Source organism: Rattus rattus, chromosome 5 (genome assembly GCF_011064425.1).
Source record: "Rattus rattus isolate New Zealand chromosome 5, Rrattus_CSIRO_v1, whole genome shotgun sequence".
NCBI lineage: Eukaryota > Metazoa > Chordata > Mammalia > Rodentia > Muridae > Rattus > Rattus rattus.
In genome coordinates this window covers 110,544,900-110,559,358 of record NC_046158.1, presented here as the reverse complement: position 1 = coordinate 110,559,358, position 14,459 = coordinate 110,544,900, and the positions used below count along the sequence as shown (strand labels likewise).

The following is a 14,459-nucleotide window of genomic DNA, read 5'->3' as shown; positions in this document are numbered from 1 at the left end:
TACATGGAATTTAAACACCCACACATGTAAAGTAAAAACTGAAAGAAAAAAAAAATGCTTTTCAGTATTAGTAATCTTGTTGCTTAATTCTTTGACCTGTGTAGATCTTGAGATCCAAGGAAGGTACCGTATGCCTCAGCCTGTTTCTCACACAAGGGGTTGTTCATTTAGTTTTAGCACAAAACTGGTTTGACCATCAAGGCTTTACTAAACGGGCAAATCATTGGCACTTTCTGTATTCCATGGTGCAGGACAGCGAGTCACAGGCTTCTTTGCTTTGCAGGAATTGACAGCAGGTACAACGAAGGCTGTAGAGAGCTGGCAAATTACCTTCTGTTTGGTTTATACAGTCAGAATACCACTGATTTTGAGAAAACTGGATTTTCTGAAGAAATCCTAGATGGTAAGTCTGTATTACATTGGCAAATTATAGGAGACAGTGATTTATTTCTTTGGACCCTTAATTCATGATCTTTTTGTAAAAATTGTTTTAGTTTTAATTTTACTGTATCATATGAGTGTTTTGCTTGTGTGTGTGTGTGTGTGTGTGTGTGTGTGTGTGTGTGTGTGTGTGTGTGTGTGTGTGTGTGCGTGTATGCATACTTGGTGCCCTTGGAAGCCAGATGATGACATCAGGTCCCCTGGACCTAGAGTTACGGATGGTTGTGAATCTCCATTCAGGTGTTGGGAATCGAATCCAGGTCTCTGGAAGAATGACAAGTACGTTTAGCTGCTGAGCCATCCTGACAGCCCCAGCTCAGGATTTTTTATTTCTGTTTCTGTGGTTTGGGGTTTTGTCATTGCTGTTTATTTGTTTTGAGATAGTCTCATAAAGCTTTAGCTGGCTTGAAACTAACTGTGTAGACCAGACTGGCCTTGAATTCTGAGATCTACCTGCCTCTGCCTTCCTAGTAGTGGGATTAAAGACACACATCCAGCACCACATTTGTGATCTTTTAATAGGAAATTATAATCAGAATTTAAGTAGTCCAAAGCTCCAGTAAATTTTTGCCTTATTTTGTTTTACTGTTTGAGCGATGTGTGATTCCCCTAATTGGTCTTAAAATTGGCAACCCCCTGGCCTCAGCCTCCCAAGTAGCTAGGATTACACCAGGCAACATTTTATCTTTTTAATAGTGAAAAATAGCATTTCCTTGTTAGCCTATTAAAATAGAACATTCCTATTGGTCATGCAGTGGACAACAGACTATCAACAGCAGTTTCCAGAATACATTTATTGGTAAATCATTTTGAGACCAAAAGCAGACCTTGGCGTTTGGATTTGTCTCTTGGCAGGGTACTAGTTTTTCTTAGTATTGCCGCTGCTCCTTTTCCCTGAAGGTTCAGATTGTGTACTGTTGCCAGTGAGAGCATTCTCTGCTTTGAGGCAAAGACAAGCTGCTCTTGTAAGCTGCTCTTGTGAGAAAGAAGATTTTATGTGGATCTTTAGCTGAGGAACAAGGGGCTATTGTCCTGCTGTCTTTGGGAATTGTTTTTTGTGTGACTTTAATACAATGCAGTCTTTCTGCCTGCAGTCAGCTTTCTCTGGCTTGGAGACACTGCATGTGTTGATGCTCCTGTGGGCTGTTGCCCGGGAGCTACTTCTCATATCATATACTTAGCATTATAAATTGTCTGCAAGATGAGTCAGGAGACATAGAACAAACAAGTAAAACTGGACAAGAGACAAGACACTTGCAAGGCAGCTGGGAGACCATGAAAGCAAACATTGGATGTCAGATGATCTCACTTGAATAGAGCGGTCTCAGAGGGAGGGCAATTTTGTCCCTTGGGAGACATTTAGCAATGTCTGAAGACATTTTTGATGGCCGTGGCTCAGTATGTGGCACTACTGGCATCTAGTGGACACCAGGGCTGCTGCTAAACATCACAAAATAAACAAGAAAGCCCCAGTTACACAATGAAGAGTTTTCTTATTAAACTGTAAATAATTCTGAGTTGTACCGTCTTTGAAATTCTTACCTTGGTAACAACCCCAATACTATCCATATAGTTTAGTTAGAGCTGTCCTTCTTATTATGAATGCAGAAAAAGGAGACAGAAAATACTTGGAGTTAGTATCCTTCCTTTCTTCGTGTTTTCTTCCTTATCTTTCTGTCTGAGGTATGCTCTCACTCTGTATCAGGCTGGCTTCAGACCAGGTGCTTCTCAGCCTCTTGGGTTCTGGGTTTGCATGCAGGAGCCACCACTGTGATCTTCATCCGGTCCTTTTCTTTTTAGATTTTGACATTATAATACAATGTAACACCTTTTCCTTCCCTTTCCTTCTCTACCCCTTTGGCAACCCTCTGTCTCTAAAAAACATTTACATTGTGACAAATAACAGTTATGAAAGAGCAACAATAATAATTTTATGCTTGGTGATCACCACAACATGAGGAAAAGTATTAAAGGGTCACAGCATTAGGAAGGTTGAAAATCACTGCTCTAAAACCTCTCATATGTCACTGGACAGGCAGTCGGTGTGCTCTTTCCTGGGTAGGGACAACTCTCCTGCTCCCAGCTTTTCTTAGTTGCCATAGTTTTTTGTGTAGGGTTGAGGTTTCCTGGACTTTTCTCTGTCCACTTTGACATGTCATTGGTGGGGTCCTTGTTTAGCTCATGTTTGGGCAGTCATGTTGGTGAGAGTTTATGGATGTAGCTTCTAACGGTACTAGAAGACACCATCAATTATTCAATTTACTTTTTGTTTGTTTGTTTCAGATTTTGATTTTAAATTTCTTGGCCAGGCAACGTGTTTCAAGCATTTTAATCCCAGGACTTGGGAGGCAGAGGCCGGTGCATCTCTGTGCAGTTAAGGCTTGCCTGGTCTACATAGTAGATTCCAAGACAGGGCTATAGAAAGACCTTTCCTTGAATAAAATAAAATAACAGTTCTTTCAGGGGTCTGGGGAGATGGCTCAATGGTTAAGAGCACTGGCTGTTCCTCCAGAGGACTGGAGCCAATTCCTTATGCCCAGGCGACTACTCACAACTGTCTGCGGCTTGAGTCCGAGGGGATCAGACCTCCTCTCCTGGCCTGTCTGCAGCTACCAGGCATACACGTGATATCTAGACATATATGCAAGCACAGTACCCATGTGAATAAAATAAGATAAAAATATGAAGTATAAAGTAAAATACCTTCTCTTACATGTAGTGGTTTGGAAACAGTTTATTCTGGAAGTGTCCAGTCGCTGCACATTTCAGTGCAGCCATGTTTGCAAGGACATTTCAGTACTAAAAATAAGGAGTGTGTTTAAATTCCCAAAGATGTGCTCTTATCCTGTCATTTGGCACAGGAGATACTCAGTAAAATACTAAGCATTTTGCTCCAAATTATTAAAGTCAGTTTTAGATCCTTATAGTTAGAAAGCTAAGATTAACAGATTTGTGCTTCTAACTTTTGGGTTTTGAGGCTGGGTTTCACTCTGCAGTCCTGGCTGTCCTGGAACTTGTTGTGTAGACCACACTGATATCACACTCACAGATAGAACTCAGAGATGCCTCTGAGTGCTGTGGTGAACGATGTGGGCCACCACAGCCCACATGCTTCCTTCCGCCTTAGCCTCCCTGTTCGTAAAAAGGCCAGCGTGAGGTACTTACTTTTCAAAGGTATTTTTTAAAACATTTTACATGATTTTAAATTTATTTTAATTTATTGAGACAGGTTCCCTTTATGTAGCTCTGGCTATCCTGGAACAAGCTGTGTAGACTAGGCTGGCCTCAAACTCACCGAATTCTGTGATTAAAAGCTCATGCTAGCACACTGGCCAACCTTCCCATCTCATCTTGTCCCCTCCTCCTCTTTCTCTTCCTAGTCCTCCTCCTCCTTCCTTCTCCTTCTGCTGCTGCTGCCTTTTTAAGTTTAATCTTGTTTTTGATATAGGGTGTCTCTATTTAAATCAGAGTGGCATCCTTGAGCTCGTGCTAGGGTCTTAAGCACATACCATCATGCCCAGCTTCATATTCTCTTTGTTCCTTCTCTCCTCCGAACTGAAACTCACTGTGTATGTAGACCATGCTGCTCTCAGACTCACAGAGATCTGGCTTCCTCTGCCTTCCCAGTGCTTGGATTAAATGATTAAAGACACCACACTTGACCATATTTTCTTCTTTTATCTGACTGTTTGTTCTGTTAGATATCAGAGCACTTTGAGAGTATGAAATGTGTGACTAGATTTAGCTAGCAGTTGTTATGATACATCTGTTTTGGGATCCTGAAACTTTAAGTTATATTCAGACTATGTGTGGTGTGTGCACTGCTGCCCCACTTTTCAAGTGTCATAAAATGTCTCCCTTAGCAGGAAGTCTACAGTTGATTTAGGACAGGGATCTGAGGGCTCTGGGACTTGAGGAAGCCCAGTGCTGAGACATGAGAGAGAGAGACTCTTTTCTTCTCTCTGCACTTTTTCACTCCACCAGTTCCTAGCGTGGCCTTGTTAGAGAGAGGCCTTGTGGCTCTGCCATGGGAGATCCATTGAGCAGAGCCCATTTTTCTTTTGGAATTATGACTGCGTTCATTTTTTGCACTCAGGCTACTTTAATATTTCTGCCCCATACCATTTCCCATCTCATGGCTCTTGAATCTGCCTGGGTTTCCTTCCAGCCTTCTCCTGTGCACAGAGCTCACTGCTGTACACAGCGACTGTCCAGGTTCACAGTTGCTCGGAGCTAAGTGAACCTCTGGCCATGAACTTGAAATACTGGATTTAGTGCTGAGTCCCTGCCATGATTGGTGCTATTTCTTGATTGAGTAGCCATGTTATTTCCGTTTGATACTTATCCCCTCATTGATAGTGCATTGTGAAGCCAGCTGTAGTGATGCTTCCAGCATTTAGGAGGCAAAGACAGGAGGATTGCTGCAAATTCAAGGCCAGCCTGGTCTGCACAGTGAATTCCAGGTCATCGAGGGCTAGATAGTCATAAAAAGAGAAAAACAACAACAACAACAAAAAAACAAACAAACAAACAAACAAACAAACAACCAAACCAGGCCTGGTGCCACAGCTCTGAAATCATAGCTGCTTGAGAGGCTAAGGCAGGAAGATTGCAAGTTCAATGCCTCCCTGAGCTATATATTGAGTTCAGGGCCAGTTGAAGAAACTTAATGAGACCCTGTCTTAAAAAAGTGAAATGGCAGGGTTGGGGATTTAGCTAAGTGGTAGAGCGCTTGCCTAGCAAGTACAAGGCCCTAGGTTGGTCCCCAGCTCCAAAAAAAAAAAAAAAAAAAGTGAAATGGTGACAGACAGACTGCTTGCTGAGCATGTGTGAACCTAGGCTCCATGTTCAGTAATGCAGCCAGTGTGTCGTCAGTCAGCAAATAAGCAACATGGCCAAGACTGGTACCACAGCCCTGACTCTTGAACTTTGCAGTGTACTCTTTCAGGAGTGAACTCTGATCTTTTGACTTATTTTGGGCCTACACTGTCATATTTAGAAGGCCACCATAGGAGGAGCATTGCAGAGGCAATAGAAAACCCTTACTGTCCACACCTGACTATTGCTTGATTAAATAATTACCCATTTAGACTTTTGTTACATTGTTTCTGAAATAGCTGTATGTTTTGTTTTGGGAGTTTTATTTGTTTGTTTCTTTGTTTGTTTGTTATACTAGAAATGAACCCAGGGCCTGGCCATGCAAACTCTGAATTGCTGAAGTACAATTAAGTGGAATTACTGATTTTCTGAAGGAAAAGCCTCTGACAGTTTTGTGTTTTGCCCTTTTCTTCTTGCAGATGTGATCATGTTGATTAAATCAGACAGTGTCCATCTGTACTGTAATCCTGTCAACTACCGCTATCTCTTGCCTTACGTGGCACATTGGAGAAACCTGCATTTCCATTGCATGACGGAAAATGAGGTGAGGAGAGAAGACAGGATAAGTACTTCACTCAGGAAAGTGTTAGTTTGGAACAGAAGCCTTTAAAAAAAAAATTACAGATCCAGTGTCTTGAGTATGCTTACACAAAAGTGAATATTCAAGTAGAAAGCTTTCTGTCTGTGTGAGGCTTTTGGTTGTTACCTGAAGGAGACAGCAGAAGCTTTCACTGGTTTCTGTGCCCACCCTCCTGTCCTACCTCTCCTTCCAGAGGTCCTGAGTCTCCATCTGTCTCCAGGACGACTGACTGCTCAGAGACTGCCCTTACAGGCTTTCCAGCCTGCAGCCTGAGCAGCTGTAAATGTTGCTCAACACAAGCTCACAGGCTTACTTAAATAGTTATGGGATCTTACTTTATCTTTTATTTTTATTTTTATTTATTTATTTTGTTTGAGACAGGGTCTCATTGTGCAGCCTTGACTGGCCTGTAGTTCAGACATCTGCCTACCTCTGCCTCCCAAGTGCTGGTATTAAAGGGACATTCCACTAGCCTGGGAGACTATTATTCTGTTTAATGTATAAGTTGAATAGGCAATTTTTGAGTAAGTCTAAACTTTATAGATGACAGAGTTGGATTACAGTGTCAAAAGACCTGTCATGCCTGTGAAGGTTAGAGTTGTCCTAAACCTTATGACATTTCTGTCTGGGTTTCATGGTGTCTCTTTCTATTTCTGTTTCCCTTTCGGTCCTTTTGAAGAATATGGCTAGAAAGCAAATTGGGGTTTTGTGCCTGTAATGAATGTCATGGCAATTTCTACCCAGTGTTGATTACGAACATTTCTTTCCATGTGGTTATTGGGGACACTTGGAGGAATAGGTTTTATCTCTTCCATTTAAGCCTCAATCTATTTTGATTTTTGTTTATGAGATGCAGAAATAGAGACTATTTTTGACCAACAAATTGTTCCCTAGTTGGGAACAATTCTTTATAAATGCCATGTAAGACAGTCTCTGAGGCTGGCAGTGGTAGCTCATGCCTTTAATCTCAGCACTTAGGAAGCAGAGGCAGGTGGATCTCTATGAGTTTAAGGCCAACCTGGTCTACAGAGCGAGTTCCAGGACAGCCAGGGCTGTTACACAGAGACACCCTGTGTGTGGTGGGAGTGGGAGTGGGGTGGATACAGCCCCTGAGAATATACAGAGATAATGTGAACTTTAAATGATGTATCTCATTTTTCTCTTAATTTCCCTTAGTATGAAGATGAGGAAGCAGCAGAAGAATTTAAGATTTCCAGCTTTGTGGACATGGTTCGAGACTGTAGTAGAATTGGCATTCCTTATAGCTCCCAAGGTGAGTATCTGACAGCAAGCCATTTAAGAACCTTGCTTGGAGTTAGAGAAAGGACTGAAGGAGCTGAAGAGGTTTGTAACCCCATAGGAAGAACAAATAATATCAACCAACCAGACCCCCCAGAGCTCCCAGAGAATAAACCACCAGCCAAAGAGTACACATGGAGGGACCCATGGCTCCAGCCACATATGTAGCAGAGGATGGCCCTCTGCTTCAATGAGAGGCATCAATGAGAGGAGAGGCCCTTGGCCCTGTGAAGGCTCAGTGTCCCCATATAGGGGAATGCCAGGGCAGGAAGATGGGAGGGAGTGGGTGGATGGGTGGGGGAACACTCTCAAAGAGGCAGGGAGAGGGGAGAGGGGGAAGGGATAGGGGGATTCCAGATGGGAAATCAGGAAAGGGGATAACATTTGAAATGTAAGTAAAAAAAAAAAAAATCCAATAAAAAAAAATGGAAAAAAAAAAACCTTGCTTGGGGCTGGAGAGATGGTTCAGAGATTGAGTGCTGGCTGCTCTTCCAGAGGTCCTGAGTTCAATTCTCAGCAACCACAAGGTGGCTCATAACCATTTACAATAATATCTGGTATCCTCTTCTGGTATGTAGGCATAAATGCACGCAGTACACTGTATACATAATAAATAAACAAACCTTTTTTATTTTTTTTCTTCTTTTTTTTTCGGAGCTGGGGACTGAACCACTGAGCTAAATCCCCAACCCCACCTTTTTTATTTTTAAAGAGAACATTACTTGCTTGGATGTATGAGGATTGACTGTTCCTCTTTCCTGGTATATATTTGGCTGGAAAACCAATTGACCCATTTTCACTAAGGAAAAGGATCAACCAGAATGAAATTTAGGGACTCTCATATGAGCTCCTTGTTCATAACTATGAAGTTACCACAACAACATAAGCTACCTGTGGTCAAGGAGGACTGTGAGGGATTTAGCATGATTAACATCTAGTCTGTATTATTTATTACTTATAGATATGATGTGTCTTCATAATAGAAAATTGTAATTTTAATAGCTATTTTAAAAATAGGCTTATGGGGCTGGAGAGATAGCTAAAGGAATGTACTGGTCTTTCAGAGGACCTGAGTTGGGTTCTCAACAGCCATATCAGGCAGTTCACAACTACTTGTAACTCCAGGTCCAGGGGATCTGACTCCATGGGTTCCCTCACACATACATATACATAATTAAAGTAAAAGAAATCTTTTTTGCCAGGATAGTGGCATACACCTTTAATCCCACTCAGCACTTGGGAGGCAGAAGTAAATGGTCCTCCATAAGGGTGAGGCTGAATATGGTCTACATATTGAGTTCCAGGCCAGCCAACCTACATAGAGACCCTGTCTCAAACAAACAAGCAGGCAGGCAAACAAAAATGTTTACACTAGCAGTTCTCAACCTGTGGGTTGTGACCCCTTTGGAGGTTGTATGTCCTACATTTCAGAAATTTATATTGCCATTCACAACAGTAGCAAAAGTACAGTTATGAAGTAGCAACAAAATAAGTGTATGGTTAGAGATCACTATAACCTCCAAATATCTGAAAAGGGGTTGCAATATTAAGAAGGTTGAGAACTGGGGTTGGGGATTTAGCTCAGTGGTTAGAGCGCTTGCCTAGGAAGCGCAAGACCCTGGGTTCGGTCCCCAGCTCCAAAAAAAAGAACCAAAAAAAAAAAGAAGGTTGAGAACCACTGATTTACAGGAAATTTCAATGTAGAATACAGGGGGGGGAATCAACAAGTTTATCAATGCTAATATTGTAAGAAAAAGTCCCTGAATATTGAAATTATTGTTACAAAAATAACACCTGTTTTTGTTTTGTTTTGATACAGGGCCTCACAGTGTAGCTGCCCCTGACTATGTAGACAAGGCTGCCCTCAAATGCCAGAGACCCACCTGCCTCTGTCTCCCAGGTGCCACTATGAAAGGCAAATGCCATTACACCTGGCTGAAAAAGAAACCTTTGGTTTTGTAGTTTTCCCTCGGGGAAGTCTTCTTTAGATAGAAGAGCCAACTTTTGGTCTGTTAATAAACATACTCACTAAATGGCACAAATCAACTGTAGAAGAATACTATTTACTTTTTACAAAAACCAAAGTGTAAACATGCTGTAGAGAAATCTGAATTTATAATACTTGCTTGTGATTTTAATTTTTCTTGATTTCACTTTATATTTTTAGTTTCAATATCTAACCATCTTACTGTCCTGGTAAATCTATAAGAAATGGGTCTTGTCTAACCACATGAGATTGGGTTCAGCTGTCCAGGATGGTATTTGATGAGTATTGGTGTGTGATTCTTCTAGGTCACTTACAGATATTTGATATGTTTGTGGTAGAGAAGTGGCCAATTGTACAGGCCTTTGCACTTGAAGGCATTGGAGGAGATGGATTTTTTACCATGAAGTATGAGGTATGTGTGAAAACTAGTATGTTTGAGTCTCGTCACAAGCGAATGTGCATCAAACAAATGAACCAACCCAAGAGCTCACCATGTAGACCAGGCTGGCCTGGAACTCCCAGAGGTCTATCTGCCTCTGCTTCCCAAGTGCTGGGATTAAGGGTGTATGTCATGCCTGGCTTTGAGTGAGGTGGAGCGTGCACAGTGTTTTTCTTTCTTACTTCTTGCATCTTAGAGATGGCCAATAAATATCTGTTGAGAGAGGTTAATGAGTGAGAGCAAGTCTGGAAAACGAGTCCTCAGTGCAGGTTAGGGAGGATGGCCTGGTATGTTAACCCAGTGACTGAAGGCATCCATTTGTTTCTGTCTGATGTGACCTGACTCAACAGAAAACCAGGCAGGCAAGGCATTGTCATTCTATGGGGACATCCTGTTGAATAGTACCTTTGGAAGCAAGTCAGAGGACTAACAGCCTGAGGAATACACAGGGACTTGCCTAGCAGACCACCATACTCTCTAATGGCTCTGTGGATTTCACCTTTCTATCCAGTAGGAGTACTATAGTTACAGTGTGAAAATCAGGCTTTGGGAGTTTCCCTTGAAGTGTAGAGTAATTCCCAAGGAAGTTGGAGGGAATTAGGCCACAGCCTGTAAAATAGGAAACTATTTTACAATAATGGTTATATTTGTTCTTTCTTAATTGCTTGAACTATGCATATGTAGAGTGCCTTCTATATCACACGCGCGCGCATACAGACACACACACACACACACACACACACATGATTTAATTCATACAATTAAATCTTTGGGGTAGGTACTGTTTTTTGTTTCTCTTATGGAGGGGTCAAAAAAATATTCCCAAAGACACAGAGCTAGTGAGTAAGTGACTGGCTGGGAAGACATCTCCTCCCTGAGGTGATGACTTTCTTTGGGTATGGCCATATGCTAAGGTAGTCTATAAATAGCTGAAGCTCCCCTCCTAGTAGTTAAAGACGTCTGAGCCAGTCATCAGGCCATCAGAGTTTAGAAGGACATTGGGAGACAAAATCTACAGAACAAACTACTCCACATATTAAGTAACTTAGAAAGGCAAAAGAGGAAAACTGATGGGGGACAGAGGGAAGTGGAGGAGTCATGAGATGGAGGCAAAGGAAGAATACTTGGGAAAATAGCGAAAAATTATTAATTACATTCTAGGTGTGGTGGCCCTTGCCTGTAACTGAAAGAAAGAAGTAGGAGGATCCTGAATGAGGGCAGTGTAGGTTACAAAGTGAAACCTTGTCTCAAAACACACATACACACACACACACACACACACACACACACACACACACACACACACACGAGATAGAATCTAACTGTGAAACCCAACCAGGCATGGAACTAGTGATCTTTCTGCCTCAGTTTGCCTGGGATTATAGGCATCAGGGTCAGAACAGCAAACGCTAAATTAGAGTAATGAGAGTAAACGATGAACCCACGTTTGCTTGCATACAGACAAACATCAGCTCTTCAGCTGAAAGGTGGAAATGATGCTTAAGAAAAAGGTGCAAGACTAGGGTGTAACTTAAGCTAGTAGAATGCTTACCTAACATGCACAAACCATAGAACTGTGTGTGGTGGCACTAGGGAGATGGTGGTTCAGAAATTCAGGGTCATCCCTGGCTGTGTAGAGTTCCAAGCCAGTCTGGGGTACATGAGACCCTGTATCAAAAACAAAACAACAACAAAAACACAAGAGAAAGATTTAGCAGACTGTACAAAGTGTACATCTGTAATCCCAAGAGTTGGGAGTCAGAGGTAGGAGGGTTGCAGGTGTGGTGGTCATACTTTTCGTCAACGTGACAAAATTCCTGATTGATAGAAACAACTGAGGGAGGAAAGGTTTATTGGGCCTGGGTTTCCATAGATTTCAGTCCAGAATCTTTGGCTCATGGCGAGAACATCCTAGCAATGGTATTGTGTGGCAGTGACTGATTAGCTCATGGCACAGAGAAGCAGAGATGAGAAAGGGTCTGGAATCAAGGTGTAACTTTCAAAAGTGTCTGCACAGTGACTCCATCCTCCCTCCCTCCCTCCCTCCCCTCCTCCCTCCCTCCCTCCCTCCCTCCCTTGTAGACTTTACCTCCTGAAGTTTCCACCACCTTCCAAAATGTGTTCAGCATATTCAAACTGTAACAGCAATGGCATGGGCTGCATAGAGAGACCTTATCTTGAGAAACAAGATAAAAGTATCACAGAGCACAGCGCTGAGCATGCAGACATAGATAAGCATGCACTTCACACAGTAAAGTCTCAGTAGGCGGGAAAGCCGCGTGGTTTACTTGGATCACAGAGGTGATTTGTCTTCTTCGCTCTGAACATTTGATAACGCTGACTTTAGGAGAAGGGACGTGCAGAAGAAACGTGATGCAGAGAGGCGAGGAGTGCCACAGGCACTGTACTGCAGAGGCAAGGACTGGGCAGCCCTGGAGTAAGCAGAATGAGTGGGACTGTGGAAGTTCAGGATTGAATTGCTAATCCCAGTACTCCAAAGGTAGAGGGGCAGATCTATGAGTTCAAGGCCAGCCAAGGATACAGAAAGCCCTAAGCCAGTCAAGCTCATGGAGTGAGACAGACCCTGTCTCAAAAAAAAAAAAAAAAGCAAAGCAAAGATAATGCGAGTGAAACAATGGAGCAGCTTCTACACCTGGTGGAGTAGAGTGTACTTTACCTTGGAGAAATAATATTTGTATGATTTTGATATTATAAATGGCTGATAGGTGTGTAGAGATAAAGTGTGGGGGCGATGATAGAGAAGACTGCATCTTTGCATAGGTTAGTACTTGTAAATTGATAAGAAATAGACATCTCTATATAAGTAGTATAAATCTAGACATAAGCAACAAAAAGGAAAAAAAGTTCTAAGTAGTTTTTGAATGAGACTACACTTGATCTTAGCCAGAAGGCCAAGAAGTGATGCATGAGACTGATACACTTTCCAGAAGGATTCGAGTTTTTTATTGTAAGCCTTTTGTACTGTTCGATTTTTTTTTAAAAAGTTACAAGTATGTATTATTTTAATTAAAATTACAAAGAAAAAAACATATTGTGCATATGTGTGTATAATGTGTATGTGCCATCATTAAATGTAATCATGATATATTGAGGATTCTGAAAATAAATTTCTTAAATGAGAAAGCAGTTATTAATTTTATAGGGTCAAATAAGATTAATAAAATTGTGGTTTATTCTAATAGAATTAATAAAGCATTGGTTTAATAATAAATACAGTTAACAAAATTAATAATTTAAAAATAATATAATAAATTTTCAGTTTATTGTTCTAGTAAGAGTATTTATACCAAGACAGTAATTTTGAGTGTCAGAAGATAGGTAATCGACCATACTAGTGATTGACTTAATGACTTCAGTGTTTTGCCCTTCGTTGCAGTTGCAGGACGTGAGTTTGAGTCTACGGAATGTCTACAGCAGAATGGATCCTGTGTCTCTGGAGAACATGCTTTCAAAAGTAAGGAGCCAAAGTGTATTCAGAATAATTATGTTAAACTGTCCTAGCAAATTATCCACCAAAGGCATTTAGTTTGAAGAAATGCAGGGTACTTCTTAATTGCTTTAATCAGAGAGTGGATTAGATTGTTCTGGACTCTTACAAAAGAGAAAACCTGGGAGAGTTGAGGCTTTTCTGAGGAAATCCTCCTGAGGTAGCTGTTTGACCTGACTTTTTGGTTCTTTTTCCCTCGGGGAAGGAATTGTGCTGGACTTTAGTAAAAACAATGCAGAGGTTGTCTTGTAACATGAAAGACCAAGATGACAAATTGCTTAAAGAGATCAGAGGTTGAAACAGAGGTAGCAAACTTGTCCTGTTGCCTAGACTGTAATATTTTAACATCCTGCCTAGGTCCTTGCTGGTTCTCAGCACAAACGCTATTCTAGATAGTCTTTACTGGTGTGTCTGTGCTTTCCAGCAGTCTTGTTTACAAAAATGTGTCCCACCCTAGAATGTAATTTTCCAACTCTGGAGTCCTTAATTGTTCATCTGGGCGTGGTAGTGCATGCCTTTTCTCCCAGCTCTGGAAGCACGGGCTGCTAGAGCTCTGAGTTCAAGGCTAGCCCTGACTAAATAATGAGTCCCAGACTAGCCCCGACTACACAGAGACCCTGCTTCAAAAGAAGTAAACAAAGGCAACAAGCAAACAAAATGTTGCGGGGCCAGTGAGATGGTTCAGCAGGTAGAGCACTTGCTGCCAAGCCTGAGGACCTGCGCTTGCTCTCCGACATCCACAAAGGAGAGAACCAGTCTCACAGAATTGTCCTCTAACCTATAAAATACATAAATAAATGGCCATAGTTTATCATTATTCTCTGTGTCACTTACACTTTGTACTAACCATTTAGAATAGAGTAGATTAGGTTTACTGTCATTTATATTACACACACACACACACACACACACACACACACACACACACACACACACACACACACACACACACACACATATATATATAGAGAGAGAGAGAGAAAGAGAGAGAGAGAGAGAGAAAAGTAAATAGAAAGAGACCCTAAGAAGATAAAGAAAATTAGAACCTGGCTTCTTCTCTGCACCCCCACCCCCTTTCTCGAGCATTGCCAGCGATTACATCATCATCTGGACATTTTGCTGTAGCCAACCATTTCTTTATAGCGAGCGCCTGTGTGTTTAAGTGGCAAGTAAGTTTAGAGGCCACAGTTTAGTTTCATTCTACTGTGGGCACTGTTTCTAGTTCCTCTGGGCAGAAGGAAATAAAAGTTAAAAGAATAAAAAAAAGGAAAATAGATATTTTTTATTAAATTTATTTATTTATTCACTTTATTTTCCAACATCAGCT

At 41.5% G+C, this 14,459-nt stretch overlaps 1 protein-coding gene across 1 annotated transcript in view; it reads left to right on the top strand.

Annotated features, from left to right (window-relative positions):
• The window catches only part of C5H20orf194 (chromosome 5 C20orf194 homolog), a 132,125-nt gene that overhangs the window by 17,203 nt on the left and 100,463 nt on the right, over positions 1 to 14,459 (top strand). The window contains exons 3-7 of the mRNA XM_032904223.1: positions 284 to 403; positions 5,739 to 5,863; positions 7,076 to 7,172; positions 9,491 to 9,597; positions 13,022 to 13,099. Of these exons, the coding sequence (XP_032760114.1) occupies positions 284 to 403; positions 5,739 to 5,863; positions 7,076 to 7,172; positions 9,491 to 9,597; positions 13,022 to 13,099 (527 nt within the window). The remainder of the gene's footprint in view (positions 1 to 283; positions 404 to 5,738; positions 5,864 to 7,075; positions 7,173 to 9,490; positions 9,598 to 13,021; positions 13,100 to 14,459) is intronic.